Below are 21,770 nucleotides of genomic sequence, written 5' to 3'. Positions count from 1 at the left end.
AGAGAGAATTCAGAAAGGCCCATGCTGATGGCTCCTGCTGGAAAGTGTGTGGTTTGAGGCATAGCTGCAGCAGTTCTGGGAGGGAATCGGCTCCGGTCCCCATCAGCCAAGCAGACAGGAATCACTGGGGCGAAATCTTCCCCTCTCACACATTTGCAATTGACTTGAAATAACATCACGACACCTTTGGATAATTGACGCCTTCTTACCTTTCGTTGTCCTTTGTAATTAATATTTGTAGATCTAGAGGTTTCTCCCAGCCACAGATAACAGGAAGGTGGAAGGGGTGGGGAGAGAGAGTGTGTGTGCGTGCGTGTGTGTGCGTGAGTGTGAGAGAGAGAGAGGGGGAGAGAGAGGGAACGGGAAGGAGAGAGGCTTTGGTTGTGCGTCTGTGGGGGAATGGCGCGCTCCCGTATTGCTCTGAGTGTGTATTTGGGGCTTTGAAAACCTCTAGAGCTCTAAAGGCGAGATGGAAAGTGAAACGTGTGACGAGCTGGATCTCCCCTGTCGGTCGTTATAGGGCTTCAGCAGCGGTGACCCTCAACCCTTTTGCTCTGTGTCAGCCACAACTTGAGTCCCCTTGCCCTGCTGCTGTGCCAGCGTCAAAATGTAGGGAAGGAAAAAGGGACAGCAGAGGTAAGGAGGCAGAGAGAGATTGAGATCAGGGCTTTTCGCCCAGTCAAATGGGCCTCTGGTGACAAATCAATCACGGCCTGTTCAAACCAATGATGCTGCCAGTCTCCAGCTCGCCAACCCCTCCACAACCTCCCCCAGCTCTTCCTGGTTCCCGTACATGACACTCAGCTGATGGCTGGGGCTCCAGTCAGAGCAGGGCTGCTTTTTACAGGTTGATTTGGTCATTAACATCGTTCCTGCTCATCTCCCTCTTGCTCGGTCCTTACCTACCATCCATTTATTTATCAAATTTTGAAAAGTAGTATCAGAAGGGGGGTTACGGCACACATAACACTTGTAAATACGTTCATATATTGCCTCGTTAAAAGTACCTAGATTTATTTGTTCATTTCATTTTATACACTTAGGAGTAGCTACCTGTTTTAATGGAATTAGCAGATCTGATCAGTGTGATCAGGAACAAAGACAGTAGGCCCTAGCAGCTCCTCAGTGCACCTCCTCCCTCCCTTTATTTGTTTTACACCAGTACAACTGGCTTCAGTATTTTTTCTATACACACATAGGACACAAATTTTTTTTCTTTTTTTTTTCTTTTTTTTTTCTTTTTTTTTTTTTTTGGTATTTGCTAAAATGCAATTTTTAAGACCCTTTTAAATTCATGAGGCATATCCTCAGCTGGAAGAAATCTGTATTGCCACTGAAATTTCATAATTCAAGGAGTGTACGGTGATCAAACGCTAAATATGGTACAGCAACAAACAAAAATACTACTAAATCATAATAAATAGTTCTTTCAATGATGGCTTTCATCTGAATATCATAACATCTCTTAAAATGGTTAAAAAAAGAAACAATAATATAAGAAGAGCACTTAAAAAGTTTAGGAAGAACAAAGTACTCCTTTGCTGGCTTTGTGATCTTAGGGATTGCACTCTCTGTTCCTTCCTCTTCTCTCCTGCCGCCCCCCCAGTCCCTAATACCATGGGGAAAAAAGTCAAAATAGGATCTTAACAGAGTATATATAGCTCTTAGTTCTCTCTAACCTTAATCCCTGGAATAAAATCCTCCTACGGACAAATAATACTACTAATAATTGAACATTAAGAATAAGGCAAAGCCCCTCTCTTGTCTTTAGTGGCAACCTCTTGGTTTAGAGATCTCTCATATGTGTAAGTCAGGGGTGTCAGCCTATGTTTTTATTAACCAATTTACACGCTGGCCAGCGAGAGCAACCGGCCAGCCTGACATCCTGCAGTGGGAAGGAATGGTGATAGAGATGTGTAGAATGGAGCCGAGCTCGGGCAGGCTCTGCAAAGAAAGCTTGGGCAAGAAACAGCAGCATGAAAAATACAGCACAATATACTAAAAAATGTCTCCCTATCTCCTTTCTAATATGACTGAACTCTGAGAAACTGAAGTGAAGTGCATTGCAGATAGCAGTGTGGGGTGCTGAACAGCCTGTAGCTGGAGAGTGCTTCGGTCTTTATCTTCAAAGCTGTCCTGTCAAATACAAGGTCTTTTAAACATCAGAGGGATAAAGTTTCTGATTCTGAAGGGTTCGTTTTCCTCTTGGTTTTCCTCAATCAGAAGTTAAGCCCATACGACCCCCACAGTAAGCTGGCTCCAGGATTGCTGCCCTGCTACTTGCCCCATGATTTGGGGACGCTTGTGTAGAGCAATCTTGCTTTGCTCACTGTTTGTTGGGTTCAGTTTTCTTCATGTTAGTTCTTTCTTCCATGTTACATGTCTTGAGGCTTTTGCTGTGTGGCAGTGAATTGAATCTTATGAACTTAAAGGAAAATTGTGGCTGGGACTTGGAGAATATTCATCTGTTGCAGAAAATGCTGAAGTCTAAACATGTGAGAATTGAGCTAATGAGTTTTTTTTTCTCGTTTCAGTCCCTCAGTCTCTTTTTCAGCTACACCTTAATTGCAGTGTTTCCCAAAAATATAATGCTAGAAATTTTAAAATGTATGCCTTCATTTCATTGCTTGTACTTCCTTCTACCAACATAATACAAGAAATTAAGATGATTTACAAAATAATGTGCCTTTCTGTCATCTTACTGTCAATAAATAAATAGTGCACCTAAATCTAGTTGATATCTAAAATGAAAATTCATTACATTTCTGGAAACTCAAACTATCAGCTCCATGCATTTTAATTAGATTGTCTGTTTTTGCATTTATTACTAATACAGTCCTCTTAACTATGATTTATTTGTTAAACAAAGTGCCATAATCCGTCACTTATTCATCTTAATTTCAGCAAAATTAAAGTAGTCGCTGTTATATTACACCTAATTGCACTTGCAATGAAAAGAACGGAGATGTTAATCAAAATAAATTGAAGATAAACAATAAAATCATTAAATCTTTGCTGCAGTAAGTGTAACTAATCAGTTTTGACTTGAAGCGACCGAACACAAATAATGAATCTGTCAGTGAAGACGCGCTCATTAAATACAGCCTAGTCCGCTAGGGTCCTGCAGGCAGCCTGTAACACACAGCCCCCTGCAACCCTCTAGTGCCTCTCTGCTATTAGGGGAAAGCAAGGCAGAAAGAGGAATTTGTACACCATTTTCAGGACTGAATGGATCTATATATTGCAGTTTGATTAAGCGAAAATGCAAATGCCACAGGTATACCGTAACCCCTGTAACTGCTGTGTCAGCAACAGCAAAAGACTATTTTATTCAGAAACCAGCAGGTCAGAGATAGAAGAAAGGAGGAAAGGAAAAAAAAAAAACAGAAATTCAGAGATAGGAAGGATTCTGTTTTGAAAGTTATGGAAGTATTAGTTTTGTAGCAGATAGTCACTGAAGCTGGTATTGCATTAAATAGATCCGTTTTGCACTAGCACAAGGATTGCAGCCCTCTGCTATATCCGCAGAGCAGGGACAATGCTTGGATTAGTGACAGAAGCTGTTCTTATACTAATTGTCTTTCCACCATTTACCACTTCTGACCTTACTAGCCTGTTACAAGCGGTGAAATGGGAACTCCAGTTATTTCCAAATATGTTGGTACGCTGGCAAGGAGTCCTGTATCTCCGCAGCCTGGTGAGATGAGCTAGAGCAATCAACACTTTCTACTTCAGCTTCTAAATTGTTTACTTAATTATTTCAGCTTCCCCAATGGAGTATTTGTTAGGAATCATTGGTTAGCATGAATTCACATGGCAAGAAGCAATTTTTCTTAAAATAGTTTTCATGGTACCTCTTCCTCTGATATGAGACAGCAGCTAAGTGCAGACATAAGATCCAAGGAGTGGGCCCGACTCTGTGCTCCTGAGTTAGGTTTACTTGGACTGAGCTACATAATTATTTTTATTATTTATTTATTTATTTATTTATTTATTTTGAGCAGCATCACCAGTTTCTAAACTGCAGGTAATTGTTGTTTTTCTGTGTGGGGGGTTGTTTTCTTTTTGTTGTTGTTTGTTTGTTTGTTTGTTAATTTTTCTCCCTGTGTTGTATCAGTCATTTTGCTCATTTACAAATCTTACTGGTCTTAGTCTTAATCATGTACTAAACAATATAATTCAGCTTAAAATGTTGACCAGCACAAAGGATGTCTGCCTTGTTTTGGAATCATAACATAACCAATCAACATTTTATAATTCTAATTCTTTTTGCTGCATTTTAAACAGCATCCACTCCAAATGTTACAGCGAGAGTCTAACAGTTAACGTGCTGTAGCTGAAGCATATCAGAGAATTACACATTTTTTTACTTTACTTTTGATTATCTACAGATAAGAAACACGCAAGATAACCCATTGCCCTCTGAGCAGGAGGCTAATTTCAGCTCAGTTTCTTCTTTCCTTCTCTCTCTGTATTTATAGTTAATATTTGGGTCATACTAAGGGAGAATGACCATGGGCTAACACAGTTCCACAGCCTGAACTCAGGGCTGAAGACTAAGCAAGTTTTTTACCTCTGTTTTTCTCATGCCAATGTGATTTGCTTTCAGTGACTAGTTAACCTTGTTTGTTTGTTGTTTGGAAAACTTCTACATGGTGGCCCTTACAGTTAGTTTCTGTTCTGCATCTTTCCAGCATTTATAATGCTTAACTTGGGACTGAACATTTCTCAAGGCACTCATCTAGAACGATTTATATGGGCTTTGCTAATTCAGTGGCAGGTGGGTAATTCTAGAAATTAAATATTGCCTGGTTTTCAGTGATATAACTATAAGCACTTAACAGAAGAAGTAAATATTACTATCACTAATTTACAGAAAAGGTAATAAAAATACAGACTGCAAAGATGATGGCAAGAATAGGGACCAGGTAATGATAAACAACAAAATGATGGACCTGATCCTGCATTGCTTAGTTTCTGACTCCTACTGACTTCAGTCAAAATCTACCTTGAATGAAAATGATACAGGGCTCAGGTCCTGTATAGGGCCTGTGTAAAGTTAATCTGAGAATTTTATTCTAGTTGCTTTCAGCAGGTTTCTAAAAAAAATTCACCAATACAAGTGGCACTAATTGGACCCCATGTTGGGAGACTTTGCAGAGGAGCTTAGGATTGAATGGGCTTTGGAAACTGAACTCCCTCTCCTATCTAGATATGGCTCCTTGAGGTCACGGTTAAAGCACACCAGGGGGTAATGCAGAAGAGGGCTGCTTTTTCTTTACTTGTGCTTTACCTTTCCTGTAGCTAGAATACTCCAATATTCAGGTATCCTGATATATCATTTTCTGCTTGCTCTATATTTTAACTACATTGTGTTTTTATTTTTTTTTTCCTTCTTCCCCCAGTTGTAAAGGATTTTAGACTTTGTTCAAGCAGAATGTATTTTCAAAACATAGGCATTGATCATACACGCTTATGGACCTGAACATGCAGGATGTGCATAGTAATTAAGAATGAGGGCAACCAGCAGAAATGGAAATATTCATGTTCTCTTTAGCCCCATTCTGAACAGCAGCTGATGGCTAGGTATCTCTGAAGAGGTTGCAAGAAGACAAAGTGAGATTTTAGTCTGGATAGGACGAGACAGGTTTGGAATAAATAAGTAAATCTGACCGTTGGCAATATAGGGATGATAGCTGAATCTGCTTGATAAGGAGATTACACCAAAATAACAGTTAGTTAGAAGAGGAAGAAGGCAGCAAAAATATCGGTTTGCTACATACAATCTGAAAGCTGGAGAAGTGAAGGAGAAGTGAAGAAGTGATTAGAGATGCAACAGAAGAACCCAAGATTGGGTCATGGAAATCAAAGACAAGATGTCAAAAATGAGAACTCAGCTAGCCATTCTGAACGATGAAATGTAAAGGAGGATGAAATTGGAATAGCAATTCTCTGCTTTACCAAAGAAGTCTATATTGTATATAGGTAAGACTAACTCTTAGGTGCTCAGCTACTTCAGTGATTGTGTTTAAGTACGTAAAGCAATTAATCATTATAGATCTAGTAAAACAAAACAAAACAGGTGGACACACTTCCTTGTTTTCATGCATATATGCATGCACAATTTGATGGCTAACCAGTCATTTAATCCAGCAGCACAGTAACCATTATTTAAGCTCTGCCAGAAGGTAGCAAAGGAAGTAAAATAGGAGATGTTCTGTAGAACTAGAAGCTTGTTGAACTGTATCAGAATAACTTTGCAGCACACCAATGTAAGAGATTATAATGTTGGCAAATTAATAACATTAATTTGAATTCCAGGACCCCTCACAGTTATGAAAACTTAATTAGGCAAACTTGAGCAACATTTGCTCTTCCCTTTGACCAAATGTTTTTCAGAGTTTGGTATGAATTATTTCAATAAACTACTGGATTTCCTATTGGCTTTTCCATTTTTCCATTTTTAACAGGATTCATGACTTATTCAAATTTCAATTAGTGGAGGCAATTTGGCAATCCCATTGTGTCACTTTCCACAAAGACATAAAACTTAAACTAGCAATGTTAAAAAGTTTAAACGCAGCAAAACAGTAAGTGCTCCCCTCAGATCAAGCCCAAGGATCCTGAAGTGCTTTAGGAGCTTTATGGACTGATGATGAAGTAATTTGGAACAACTGGTGGGAAAATTCTGTCTTTACTGCTTTACTCATGCCATCCTTGGGTGTCTTTTCAACAGCTTTTGTCTATCTTCTGGATCACTTGAGTCCACGCAAAACCATCAGTATATTACCGGCTCACTTTAAAAACCCCATAATTTTCCCAGTTACTTTGCAAATTCCATAAAACATTTCAGATGGATAACATTTGACTGTCCAAACTGGAATCTTCTTAATTGTGAAAAACAGCATCTTCTAGGGCAACAGAAGGAAACAGAAAATGCCACACTGTATCAGCAGTCCCTCTGATCCAGTGGCCCATCCCCATGATGATGAGCTGAGTCCACAGAACTCTTCCCAGGGGAAATGCTTCTTAACCCCAGGTAGTTGGGGTACGGCTCACTTCTGCTTGCATGTCTAGTAGTTAGCATCCTAAAACCAAGCCCTCTCAGTTCTCTGCCTACAGGGAGAAAGAGAGAGACTAATCCCATGCATCCAAGATCGCAGGCCATGTAGGGTCATCTGTTTCTTTCCACTAATAACAAAGTCTCAGACAATGAGCCTAGATCTGGCTCTTTACTAGGGCACACCTAAATTTAGGTGAGATTAATCCGATACACGGCTGTAGTGTACACATCCCTTAAATTGTTCACACCAAGTGATACAATCAGATATATTCTAATTATGAATATAAATATCTGGTTGTTTTTACGTTTTTTAAAAGTGTTTGAATTTCATGGCATTGCAGCACGGAACTCACGGGCTGTTTATAAGTTGTACTAACAATGAGCTGAGAACAATTCTCTGTTACTTGCTTCCAGTTGGACTGGGCATCCCATTGCTCTTGCCTGGGATGAGAAGCAACTCATTTGTACTGTCTGTTTCTGTATTAGGTGACGTGTTTACTGGCATAGGTTTTCTCTGTGAATTAATCTAAACATTTTACATTCTCACTCAACTGGAACTACACGTTTAATAGTTCTATTAATCCATTTATATCCATGGCACCTTTTTTAGACCGGGAAGGTGAGAACTGAGTCAATACTAGAGATGAAACTTTGCATTAAAAAAATATTCATAGTTAATGTAATGTTTGTGGCTATTTTTAAATTTAATCCATTTTGCCTGAACAGTGCAAATCCAAGGGAAGTGCTCTTCTGCGGCACATTTGCTCAGATCTTTTGCCTGAGTTGCTACACTGAATTTCTTGTGATAGCTCCTTTTTCTGTCAGACGTTATTAACAGTTATTTAGTTTGACAAACTTGCATAATTTTGGATCATCTGCATTTGTATAACATCAGTGTTTATTCCCACTTTTTTGATCATTAACAAATACATTAATGTCAATTAAGAGAGTACATTTGAAGTAACCCCCTAAAAATTTTTGCTCTGTTGAAAATGTATTTTTTTATTCTCCTATTTGCTTACCAGGAGACATTTTTTAGTTGGAAACAGTCAATACTAAAACATTAAAATTCAAATTCTGACCATATCATCCTAATCAGTTTTAACTGTTTCTTATTACTGACATGGATGGATCTCTGCGTTGACATTCGCAGAACCACTTGTCTTATCTTCTAGAGGGTAATTGCTCTCTAGTCCTTTAGTACACATACTGATTTTAATCAGGTCACATATTCCTGTCAGTAGTTCAGTAACTTTTTTAAAAATCCCCCCAGCATTTATTCTGCAGTCTTAGGAGGCAGTTGTTATTTAATTTGTGAATTTGTTCAAGCACATGTCAATTCCTGGGGTTGACAAAACCTCCTCTATATTGCCCAACAGGAGGAAATCTGGTGTATCTGTTTTGCCCAAATTCTATGCAGAAATGCTAATGCAAACCAGTCATTTACCTTCATTTCAGTGTCTCCACATTCTCATTAGCTTTCTCACTCTCCTACCAAATAGCCCACTGGACTTACAAAATCTCTTGCAGGCTTGCTGCTTCTTAGTACTTGAAAAAATCTTGTTTTCATGTCAGGCTATCTGCTCCTCAAATCCTCTGTCATCCTTCTAATCTTCCCTGTGTATCTTAGCCACTATATTTTATCCCTATTGACTTTACAAGTTAAAATTCTACCTTGAGAAAAATATGTTTGCCTATACTAACTTCTTGAACCTTCCCGTATCCATATCGCTCATTTTCGCTTGTCAGCTTCCCTTTTTGTTTAGGATTATGCATGCCTTCTGTTACACTGTTATGGTTGCTCAAGCAGCCTCCATGCTGAGTCTAAGGATTTTAATTTCCTCACTTTTGACTTTAGGGTCTTTTTAACTGGCTTCCTCATTTTTTGTACAATCTCTCCCCTGAGGATGTTGAAGTTAATTATACTGTGGTCACTATTACTTAGTGGTTCAACTTTAGTTACTTTATAAACTAACTCCTGTGTATTACTTAAGGGAAGCTTTTCTTGACTTAGGTCTTTATAGCTCTAAGATACATATTTGAAAACATTTAAAAAAAAAAAAAAAAAAACATTCCAGCAAAACTAACTGGGAAGTCTGGAAAAGGGGATGTACTTAGAGGATAATTAATAACAAAGACCAAGGACATTACACAAACACTTGCGAAATGCCACCTAGTCTTCTGTAAGACCAGAATAAATTAAATCAATTAACAATGGCTCCATTTAGTGGCAGAAGTACAGGAGCATGCAGATATCTCCCCTATATGATTTTAAATAAATCTGCAACATAGTCAGAACCAAGTACAAAAGAGCATTTCCAGCAGGGCGTTATCCCCATTTTAGAGAAAGGGAAGATATCTGATGTCGTGCACATAGTGTCTGCTGCAGTTTCCTATTTAAAGTTCCTCCATTAAATACGGAAGGGGATGGCATTTCAGAGCTCATGGCATTACCTCATTACATCCTGATGTGGTACAGTTGCACTAATTGCGTAAATAAAATTGACTTTTTATGAGTGATGAATCTGGGAGAAGTGCGTTTCAGGGCACTTGGGATTTTTTTGCCAGTATGGAATGGAACCGTAAGTCTCAGAGAACTAATCAAACTAACATTGAGAAATAAACCAACACTCTTATTTTTCCTAAATAACACCTGCAGTTTGGGAAGAAACCTCTCCTCTATTGTGAAAGCGGTCAAGGTATTTTCGAATGCCGTGCTTCAGCAATCATATGGAATTACCGTAACACAAAATTGGTATAAACTAAGTAGGACTCAGGCCCGCACTATTTAATCACTGTTATGCTGTTGAAGATTATAGTCATTTGAATATTTGATCGTTTTTCCACACACAAGTATGAACTTAATCTTGATGTTAACATTATACTTTTTTTTTTCTTAAGTACGTACTTTCCCATTGACAAAACAAGTGGATAGCATCATAGAAGTGCTATTTGATTTTTTTGTCATAACAATTTAAAAATAATGGCTTCTGACAACATGTTGTCTGATGACATCTTAATAAGTATTGGGCCATCAATAGTTATCCCATTACCATCCAGTATGGCAAAAAGGATAAAGAGACTCCCTGTTAGCAGGGCAGTGAAGCTGCCACTGCGAGTAGCCTTTTGGTTTACGGTGAATGTAGTGATAATATTTGAAGCCTGGCTTCAAAAATACAGTTATGTTAAAAAGTTGAAGTAATTACTACTGAAAACACAAAATGGACAAATGTGAAACAAATTAGAATCCCATCAGCTGTGAGATGGGAAAAGCTGAGGAAAATCATATTGCTTACACCGACACTTCATACCAAAATTTTGTTATTTTTATTTCTAGAACGAGTGCACCAAAACATAACATCTCGTTTTAAATAATACACATTGCCAAGTTACAAACACTGTCTTTTATAGATTCCTTCCTTCCTTCTTTCTCTCTTTCTTTTTCCTTCCCTTTCTTTCATGCTGAGTTCACCAGCTTAAGCTGGTGTTAAGCAGTCTACTGTTCACGAGTTTAGTATCATACGAAGTAAGTACTTCCCTCTGCTCCAACAACTTATGTCTTGCTGTTCTGGATGTCTCCTAAGTATCCTTGTTCTTCCAGGCTCATTAATAACTTAGAGGGACTTGAATGTAGCAGTCTGATTTACATCAGTGATCTTATTCCTTTCAGCACAGGAGGGTTATCTTTTCTGCGACAAAGGCTATCACAGATATGAATAACTATTTTCATACTGGGCTTTTTTTTTTTTTTTTGTCTAGCTGGAACCATACCATCATAGATTTTGCCTCATAAATCTGACTTTGCTTTATAGAGCAATAATGGTATAGTCAGCACTCTGCCATCACAGCAAGGTGAATAGAGAAGAGTAACTTAGGTCAGTTGCTTCTTTATTATTGGCAGATGAAATAGTGTCTTCAACAGCTTCAGAGCAAGAACCAGCTAGGCAGTGTGTTTTGACTATGAAGGCAGAGCCATTCTGAGAAGCCATAGCCAGAGTTTTTTTTTGCTAGATGCAAGGAGGGACATATAGCCCACAGAGCAAAGCAAGAAGTAGGTAACCTACTGCTATTTTAAAGCTGCTTGGGTGAAAACTTGGAGATTGAAATATGTATGAGATTTTCAGGAAAAAAAAAAAAAAGACAGAACTTCTGCCAACTGCGGTAGACTGCAGGGAGAAGATGACAAACACCGCCAAGCTCATTTCCTCTTGATGGAACTTGTTGAAACGGTGAGGACCAATGCTGCAGCATCTCAAGGGGCCTGTAGGAAAGGGCAGCGTTTGGTGCCTTGCAGAAGATGGGGCTGTTTCTGCTGCTCAGCCCAGCAGGAGGTGCGACCTCTGCGCTCGTGCCTGTGTGGCAGGGCCTTGCTGCTGGGGCTTGGCAGAAGAGCAGCATTTTTGACACCTGAAAATCCCATAAGAATTACAGAAAAAGCAAGGTACCAAACTATGTGTCCTTTAAAACTAGTTGCAGATCGTTTCCAAGGACATATAGAAGCAGTAATTAGTTGTTACCAAGATTTATATTTATGTTTGGGGGTATTGATGGTAGTCTCTCCCTCATAAAAACCTGTTTGTGCTTTTTTCAGCAGTGTAATTGATAATTGGAGATATGTAGACTACAGAAGCAAAAATGTGCATCTCTAAAAATAAGAATGCGGTTCTGCTAAAATGGAGTGTTAGAAACATTTCAGCTGTAGCATGATTGTCTGCAAGGAAAGAACCTGACAACCAATCGCAAGCTCAAAAAGTTGAGTGCAAACTTTGAAAATGTCAGATAAAGTATCATACAGAAAATGCCTTCTATTTAGAAATACAGTCATAAGAGAGCATTGCCACACACAGTTCTAATTCATTTCACTTTGGCAGGTAATTGTCTCTCTACAAAGAAAATATGAATTTGCCATGCTGAAATTGATACAGAAACACCAGCCTTTAAGACAAAATCTGCTGTGCAGGGCTGCCAAGTGCACTGAGGTAAATGTAAAGGTAAAAGCTTAAGAAATTTATAACTGAATTTCCCAAATGACAAGGGCCGTGTTGCACGATACAGGCACAAAGACGGAACAAGTAATAACAGAAGTGAACATGGGAAAGATGCTGCCAGGAGACAGCACAACACGGCGTCCAGCGCACCACGTGGGGAACAGGCAACAAAGGCAGCGACTCTCACCGTCACACCTTTCTAAGCACCAGCCTCTCACTGCTCACCTGCCTGCTTTTCTCTCACTCAAATACTTTGATAGACCCATCACATAAGATTTAAGTCTCTAAGCTTTTAGAAACACACCTAACAATAAAAGTTTGGCTTTTTAGGATAAGAACATAGTCACAGAAAAGCAAACAAAAGATAGGAGGCTTTTTCATGGGGTTCTGACAGTGTAAGATCCACAACCATATTCAGCATTCAGACGGTGAATATCACAGCTGTTAAAATCCAGCTCCTACGAAAGAAGTTAGCTACCACTCCACAGGTGAACTCTGATTGACAAATTGGGGAGCCTGAAGTGAACTTTTAATTCAATCGGAGTTGGATATTGTGGGTAACAGGATGATGAACTGGCAAGAGCCTTTACGGAGAAGCATCTGTGTGCTTTGGACATCTGACTTAATACCCAGATTTCAGGAACTGAGACCGACAAACCTAGAGATCAGCGCATGGATGCCGGTGTGCAGTCACCAAGGCGAGACACCTTGCTCTGATCATTCACAGATCCGTCGTCATTTTGCAATGCTAAGAATCCCTGAGAATTCCACAGCTATGAACTGAAGCACCATACGATCTCCCACAAAGCCAAAGTTCTTCAGAAAGCTCAGCGCTTCATGCTTTCTGCAGCTCCGCAGCTTGGCTTCAGGTTGAACCATGTTTTTTATCTATATTCTGCTTTCAAAAGAGAGATCCAGGCCAACTAGATCAATAATTCTTTGACCTGAGCTTTATCACTAGCTATAGGTATTGAGTGATGTGAGAGGGAGTACAGGCTTTTTCAGCACTCCAAAATGAAATCTAAAGAGAAAAGGAACATTTTTTAATAATCGTCCTTTGACATCGGTTTGAATGCTTGGATTAGTTTTCTCTCAAAAAAGAGAAAAGAAGGTAAATTAAACGAGCAAAAATATATAGGATTTGTATGTTTCTTTTAAAATAATAACTAATTTTAATAATTTTATCACTTTTTTTTTTTTTTTATGGCAGCAGACTTGTGATTCTTTAATTCTTTAGGTCAAAAGTATAAAAGCCTGCTTAAAACCCCGAAAGAGAAAATATGATCAATATTGTAAGTGATGCAAGCAATGGAAATTTATAAAGAGAATAAAATAGATTTTCTGACAGGAAAATCACTGCATGGTTCAAGTCAGAGAACAGACAGCTCTGGTAGACATTTTGCTAGTTTCCCCACAAAATTAAATAACCTTTTTTTTTTTTTTTACTCATAAGAGATTCGTACAGGAGAAAATGTAGTCTGTTAAGAGACAGTAGCACAAGGAAATGTTTGCCATATTTAGATCTCCTTTCACTAAAAAATGAAGAGGTCACTTCAGGTCAATCATCCTGGGCTCTTTTCTTTAGGGGAATGAGTCTCCAGCATAGCTCTTTATATTAAAGGATTTCATGGGCCTGAGTTATAGCTATTGGTATAATCACAGGTTTCAGAAATAAGAATAGTTATTTCGTATTTCTTTGTGAATGGAGAATGAAAAGGTCATTCAGTGTATGGTACTTCAAACGCTTAAAAGGAAAGGTATTTTACTGCTTACTTACCTTTTTATGTACTGTATAGAAAGTAGGCATAATGTTGCCACTCTGCTATGCAGACGTGGAAGGAAAGAACCTTTTTTGTTTTATGAGAAAACTTGAGATACCTCCGCATTTCTTATTTTGACAATAAAATCATATGGAGATGAAGAAGGTAAATAAGAAACAGTCCTTTCCCGACACTTCTAATGTAAGATTTAGGGGCGATCAAATGAAATCAATGTGGCAGGTTCAACACAAACAAACGGAGGTGTTTTTTTTACCTGGCGTGCCATTAAGCTATGGAAACTCCATGCCGTAAAAGGTAGCAAATTTTAAATTGTACATACGTTTAAAAGCAATAAATTAATTGAAGAAAAAATCACCAAAGCAATTATATAAAAATAGCACCTCTAGCTAAGAAAATAGATTAATTTATTGGAGGCTGGGAGAAGATCCTATAAAATTCCCTGTTCCCACACTCATCCTCAAACATCTGCCAGTGTCCAGCTTTAGAGACAGAATTCTGAGCTAGACAGACCTTTTATTTAACTTATCAGCTATGTTCTTATGACTTTCTTTTCCTGTTTGTTTTTTTTTTTTTTTGTCTTTTTTTTTTTCCTTTTGTATTTCCCTAAGATAAATTACACTTCGCAATTACAGATCCCTGTTTCTTAACCCACAATGGAAAACAAGTACACGTAACCCATTTCCATCCATATGAGGAAGGACATATGCTGAACCAATAACTTTCTTGTTTCGGGGCATAAATTAATGTCTCTGAAGGCTAACCAGCAATCCCAACAATGCCTTGTGAATCACAGTTTGGGAGCACTAGGAACAGATTGCTTTTTCTAAAGCAACATACATGAACACTTCTGGAGGCTGTTTGCACATGCAATGGGCCAATGACTTGATCCATAACTCATGAGGTGTATTAGATAACAACAAGCATTACAAGCTTGAGGTTAATTAAATAACTTGTGCTTTGCATCTAAACAGAGTATCTTTAATAAGCTTTCTATCAGGTTATAAACACTGATAGGGATTTTCCTAATCTTCCCCCACTGAGAAATGTGAAAAATGACACGTGCATTATAACCAATCTTATTCTGGTGCCAGTGTATTCTGTTTCAAGACACAACCTTTCAGATGAAGCTACAGATCTATGAAGCCAGCATTTTGTTTCTTGCCACTCCCATTGCCTGAGATGTAGCAGAGAATTTCCCAAGTAAATTCAGATTACAGCACACTTCAGAAGGGTTGTCAACATGAAAACATTGCTACTGTTCCTCCTCAGTTAGTATTTTTGGTGCTGTGGGTGACTAAGGTATTAAAATATAAGCTCAGCCTAGAGCGTACAGTATAAGATCTGTTTCTGTGGTATTGAACTAAGCCTTTCTGGTCAATCTGGAAAGCATCCTAAGGCTTTCACCAGTCTTTTAATTCCTGGATTATTTTCTTCTGCCTGAAGTTTCCCTTCTGTTTCCCTTTTGTTTGCTATTAATGCTTCATCTCTTCTGGGACAGTGATTCACAGTTAATCAGCTCATTTATTCTGAGACATTCAAAAACATTGCTCCATGGACAGGCCAGCCGGCTACTGCTGTAACCCTTACGCGGTTAAACCCCCTCTTTCCACAGGGGCTTCACAGTCTCTACTGGCTTGTAACCATTACACAATTACCAGCAAACCATTGGGCAAGCTGCAGACATCAGTGCCATCAACAAAACTAGAGAAAATGTAGTTCCGGTTACCTAATAAGCAGTAAACAAAACAGAGCAAAACTAAAGAGTACCTAGCTCTACCTCTTAAGTCTAACGTCAGTCCATTTTCCAAACAGGGTGATGAAAGTTAAGAAACTGTGTTAACTGCTCTTATATTTATGTTTTTCCTTATTGTTATTTTGTACTGCAGCAGCATTACATTTATCAGCTTCCTTATTTTTTCTGTTATTATTGATTGCGTTTTTTTTTTTTTTTCTTTCATAGTCAATTTTAACAGTATTCCTATAATCATACATATATCTGTCAAATGAGGGTAAAACTTTCACTGTACTGGTAAACTTTACTGCAATGGTTTAGTTAAAGGGGAAGAATATCCTCAGTCTGCACACACTCATTTTGTCTGAAAAGCTACCTTACATTGATATGGGCATGTCTGTAGGAGCCAGGGCACCCTGCTGTGGATGGCTCACCTTTATGTAAGGTGTAAAGGAGGGCAAGTCAGGAGCTGTGGGCAATCGTGGCACAGGCTGGGCCTCAGTGACCCGGTGCGGTCCCACAGACGTGAGGCTGACAGCAACAGACCCCAGAGGTACCAGGGTACCGAGTGGGGCCAGGCCCCCAGGCAGCACAAACCCTGAGGCTACGTGGCAGAGGGTGTGAGGGAAGTGTGGGGTGCAGGCACCTGGTCCCAGGGGGGAATGAGGAGCACCCCTTTCTTCTCACCTCCCCTGAGGTTTTGAATTGTAACTGAGTAAGTTTTCCAGGGTTTTCTCCATAAATGTCTACTGTATTTTGTATTTATTGCTTGAATGAGGACGGTACGGTTTCTCCTACCCAGCTCTGTGGGGAGCAAAGGGGATATGTAGTATATCATATGGCCTCTCTCCCGTCTTTCTGGCTGACCAGAAGCAGGTGGCTTCAGCACTGAGCTGCGTTTTTGGAAGTCTTTGTAAAGAAAGTCTTCCATTACTTTTTCCCCTTCTCCACTGCAAATTGTCTCCACCTCTTAGTCTTATATTGGCAAACTATGCTAGAAATTGCCCAAAACTTCCTCAAAACTTATTGTAAAACATGTTCATCAAAATGTTGGGGTGCCTGTTTGATCCTGTTTGCCAGCTCCAACAAGGCATGTTCCAACATCTGTCTCATCACTATTTCTGAGTCAACGTTAGCTCTGTTTGCAGCAGACCGCATCTCATCTCATCTCATCTCTCCTTCACTTCTGCCTGGGAAGCCTCCAGTCCCCTTTAGGGCCCTATTGGGCTTGTTGTTCTTTTACTGGTGCTTGTTGCTGTTTCACTTGGGCTTGTTGCACTTTCTAGGCATCCTACGCTTCTACCACAGCCCTGCAGGGCACAGCTCCCCATCTCTGTCTGAGGGCTCGCCCTTGTTTCCTCAGCCTGCTCTTTCTCTCTGCCCGAGGGCTCGGGCGCTTCTTGCCACCCACCGGCCCTGTGGGGACAGCTGGGACCCCTCCAGATCTCCCCCGGTGCCGTCTGCTCGGGGGTCTCCCCTCAGGGCATCGCTGCGGGCTCTGGACCTGCCCGGGTGGTGCCTGAGGAGCCAGCGCCCGCTGCCAGGAGGCGCGGGGCGCTTCCCCCCCTCCCCTCAGCCCCCTTCCCGCCACTTTTGCCCTGAGGCGGCCCAAGGAGGGGACGGTGCGGGGGGGGGGTGGGGGTGCTCCGAGCCGCCCCCCCCTTGTCCCCGCCGCACTACAGCTCCCGGCAGCCCCCGTTCCGTGACGCACCCCGGGCGACGGCGACGCGGGCCGGGCCGGAGCAGGGCCCGATGCGGCGCACAGAGCGCGGCCCGCCCAGCGCCGGCCCCCGCCCCCGCCCCGCCTCGCTCCGGCTCGGGCCCGGGCCTATGCGGCCCCCCGCGGACCATGGGATCCCGGATCCGGTGAGCGCCCCGGGGCTCCGCGGGGGAAGGGGCCGCGGCCGGGACCTGCACCGGGACCGGCACCGGGACCGAGCGGAGGCCGCGGGTGGGCCACGGCCGAGCCCCGGGGGCGGGCGGCGGGCGAGGGGGGGGCCCCGCGCTGCACGGCCACGGCCCGGCCCCGCCGCTGGCCGAGGGGGGCACGGCGAGGCCCGGGGGCGCCTCCCGGCCCCGGCGGCTCCGTGAGCCGCATCCCCACGGAACCCCCGCGGGGCCGGGCCGGGGGTTGGGGCCCGGCTGGGGCTGTGCGGGCCCCGAGGGTTGGGGCTGAGGGCACTGCCCTGGGGGGTGGGGGTCGGGCTGAGGGGAGGGGGGTGGGGTGGGCTGCAGGGGGCACCCCAAAGGGCATCGGCTCGGGGCTCGGGGGGAGGCGAGGGGCGCTGCAGTCAGGCCTGCAGCTCCCTGCCCGCAGTGGGTCTCAGCATTTTCATAAGTCAGGGGTTGATTTATTGGTAGGAGCTCTTGATAAGTCACGGATCCTGATAGAGATCTCAGTTCATTGCGCTGTGCCAGGGTAATTCCTTCCTCTGAGGTGGGTAGGGGTGCAGTAAAGCTGTGGCTGTGCAGTGAGCGCTGGCATCTCTGTGTGTGGAAGCTGTGCTGGGGACGTCCAGTTAGCCCATATCTCATTGAGCAATGTCAGTAGGTGCCGTTGAGCAACAGCTTTTCTTTCTTTAACACGTTGCTTGTCAGGATTACACAGGGCTTCAACTTTTCACCTCTGTTGTCTAATTTGAGTATAAGACTGGAGTAGCAGCAGTAGTTTGCATCGTCCTTGGTGTGATGACACGTCTCTGTATTCCCAAGCCTCTAGGCTGGGTACACGTACCTGTACTGGTGTAGGAAAATGTAAATGGGTAGTGAGTGCCCGCAGTCATAGTGCTGAGGTGACTGGTTGCTTCCAGAAAGCAACCTTTCTTCTCTGGGAAAGGACGCTTTTTGCCCTTCTGTGGAGTATGGGTTCTCCACTGTTGCTACAAAAAATCAAAGAAAAATAGTTAAACTCTTAGCTTATGTTCAAAGTACAAGTTCAGTCTAAAACTGTTGCCGTTTTCTGTAACTTAGAGTGTTGGATCTGGCAGCAGTCATCCTTGCATGGGTCACTTCAAAAATTGTGGTCTGAAATCACTTTTTATGATGCCTTTTTCTTAAACCACTTGAAATGGGTGATGCTCTCTTGCATCTGCTTTGCTGAGTGCGGATGCAGGCACTTGGATGGGGAGCTTCAACTGGAGCCCTCGCTGAGGCGGGAGATGTGGCAATTAGAAGTGTTTATAAGCACCAACGGACTTACGGGCTTTATCTGTACAAAGTCTGTTTCGGTGTGAGTGTCTCTTTCAGATAACTGGCAAATCCTGCGTCTTTCTATGTTGCCAGGAAAACAGAGGTGGTGACCCTGTATAAGCATTATGCTTCATTCCTCCAGGACTTCATGAGAAAGCATTTTGTCTGCTGAGTGATCAACTAATTTTGCATTGAGGGACAATTAATACATTTCATTTTCCTTCCTCTGATACAAACTACAACAGCACCGCGCTTTTGCCCTTACTCTACTTGAGCACCGTTCACAACAATCGTGAATTACGCAAAGAATGAGAGAGCCTATCTCAGAGACGTGTCAGGTCTGCTCTTTTGAGCCAGATGTCTAACCACACTGAGATTTTTGTTAAACATCTTTGGGCAGGATCTTTCACCTTCTGTGTTGCCAAGGGAAATGATAACTATTAAAAGGGAAGAGTGGATTTTGTTGCTGCTAATATTACCGCACATTTTACATGTGCGGTATCATATCCAGGTTTAAAATGAAGGAATTGGAATGAAAAGTGTTAAATATTTGTCATGTGGCATAATGCTTGTAGCTTTTTTTCCTAAAATTACAGATAAATCTAAGGTTTCACCTAAAGTGATTCAAGTGGGGTTTAAGACTTAGCAGTTAATCTAATTAATTAAATTAATTAACATACCGTACAACTTATGCCATAATTCAGAAATACAGAACTTAAAAAAGAGTCTGCCTAGAATACATGTACGCTCTATTTTAAGGTAATTTGAGGCTTTTCTTTTGACTTCTTCCTTTTTCCAAAGGGTGTTTTTTCTAAGTTTCGTTCCTTCGTGTAAGATTCTTAGAAGTAGCCCAGACTCTGGAGGCATTTGCTGACTTGAGGGTGGTGTTCACCTCTCACCTAATATGTCGGTGGTGTGCAGCACAATGCTTTTGCAAAGAACCCTAAGGCAAGGAATAGAGTCTAAAGATACTGGTGAAGTTGCTCTGTGAAGTAATCTTCCTCGCTGTCAACAGGTGGGCTTCCCAAGCCGTGACATTAATGAATCTGAAGTTAATGCTGTGCTTCCCCTCTTGTGGGAAGTAAGGAACAAAGTTCTTGTTACAAACTTGAAAACAAAATTGGGCTTCTGCTCGGATTTATTTTCAAATTTGAAATTTTGCTATTGCTATCAGGACTTTCATGTTCTATCCTTCTTAATTAGATTTCTGTAATTAATAGGCTTTATTTTAATTATCCTTCTGGGATCTAGCAGTAAAGAAATAAACTAAAATCTGGAAAACACATTCTGGCCCAAAACAGACCAGCATTTTGAATTTCTGTAAAATACTGTACATTTGAATTTCTGTGATTTTTAGATGATTCTTTGAATCATCTGAAGTACTTTTCAGGGTTATAAGTAGCTTCCTGGTTGGGGCAGGGGCTGGGAGCACGAATGAGAAAATACTTTTATGATGGGGTATACTGAGGCAAGCCCTCTTTACTCATAGTGCCAGTGAGTTTTGGAACCCTAGCAAGAATCCAGTAGTCAGGTTTCTTGCTTCTTGCGATGGATTGATAATTAGGAGGGATATTAAACTCTGGCACACGATCACTTGCACACTCTGCGATATGCTCCGCATGAAACCCAGACATATGTCAGTTATAGTTTTGATGGATGTATAGTAATGAGTCATTAGAGTGAACAATTGCTTAGAGGAAATTATCAGTAGCTGCATCAGAAGGAAATCACGAAGTTGCCAGTGGTACTGTAAGCTTTTGGCGTGCGGGTAGCTGCAGGCGCAGAACAAGGTCCCACCGGGGCGTTGCTCCTCGCCTTGGCGCGTGCCCTATGGCGTGTGCGAGGCACCCTGAGCTGGGCAGGCTCTTGGAAAAGGAGTCTAGTTGGCCTGGTTGTTCTCGCGTCGTGGTACCCTTCAGTGCTTAGTACCTATTTACCTATTTTGAACAATGTGTCAGGACCAGTTTCTTGCATGGAATTGCGTTACAGAGTAAAAAAGTTGCCCTGGTCCATCCCAGCGGTGGTTGGGCTTCAGTGAAGAAAGAAGAGATCCCTGGTGCTGGTCTGTTTGCTGTAGAGCTTGCTATGTACTGAGATGTGGTATTACCTACTTAGGCAATACCAGGCAGAAAAAGTTAAAGACATGGAAGTTAGTAAGGGCTGGAGGTGCGATATCGGCAATGGATTAGCAATCCTGAACTTCTATAACTTTTTCTGTAAGAGATCAGTAACTAAGTCTTGCGACAAGAGAGCTAACGATCAAACACTGTCAGGCTCCTCTCTTATGCATCATTTTTGTAAGTAGAATGATTTTTTCTATCATAAGTGCTACTGCATTGTCCTATGTGTAGGGAGAACACTGCTGACAGAATCCAGATTGTGGCCGTAGGTGTATGAGATGTGCACTTCCATATAGACAGCTTCGGAGAAGAACTTTAATTTTACTCTTCATAAATCTTGTGTAAGGCTTATTTTAAAATATTATTTCAATATAAAATTTCTTACATATTGTTTTGATATTAAAGCAATTTCTACATCGAAGAGGTTTGCAGTAATTCCTACAAAGAGCACTTATCACAGAAGTGTTCTTTTCTCATAAAAACTCATCCTAAATTTCTACTTACAAAAATTATTGCACTCCTTTTTCAGATTATCGAGTTATCAAATAAATGCGGTACTTTTTACATATGTGTCCTGTGCATTGCTTTTTTTATCATATGTATGTTCACTTGGTAATTCAGCATGTGTCTGAGTGCTACCTGGAGGCTGTGAGGGGAGATCTTTGCACAAGGGGGTTTGGGTTCCCAGTGCTGGGGACAGGTCCAGTGAGCTGAGGTTTCGGTACAAGGCACATGCAGCATTACATGGCTGTGGGGCAGGTTAGTAATCATAAAAAGAGACTGCAAAATATACATATTATGATGCATGTTTATGCAGTGTTTGCAAACTGTATGAAGCCTCTTAGTGACTTGTTTCCTTAATTCCACCGAAAAGTTATAAAATGCTCAGAATTCAAC

The 21,770-nt window shown here is 41.4% G+C and overlaps 1 protein-coding gene across 7 annotated transcripts in view; it reads left to right on the top strand.

The window, feature by feature from the left end:
* Positions 1–17,315: 17,315 nt before the first annotated feature.
* DENND1A (DENN domain containing 1A) overlaps positions 17,316–21,770 on the top strand; it is a 189,836-nt gene continuing 185,381 nt past the window's right edge. For all 7 annotated transcript variants that reach the window (XM_082775626.1, XM_082775623.1, XM_082775625.1 and 4 more), the window contains exon 1: positions 17,316–17,430. In XM_082775626.1, coding sequence (XP_082631752.1) covers positions 17,414–17,430 — 17 coding nt within the window. In that variant the 5' untranslated portion in view covers positions 17,316–17,413. The remainder of the gene's footprint in view (positions 17,431–21,770) is intronic.

This window comes from Aythya marila, assembly GCF_965140915.1.
Source record: "Aythya marila genome assembly, chromosome: 19".
Taxonomy (NCBI): Eukaryota; Metazoa; Chordata; class Aves; order Anseriformes; family Anatidae; genus Aythya; species Aythya marila.
The sequence above is the reverse complement of the archived record's forward strand: the minus strand, read 5'-3'. Positions and strand labels throughout refer to the sequence as shown.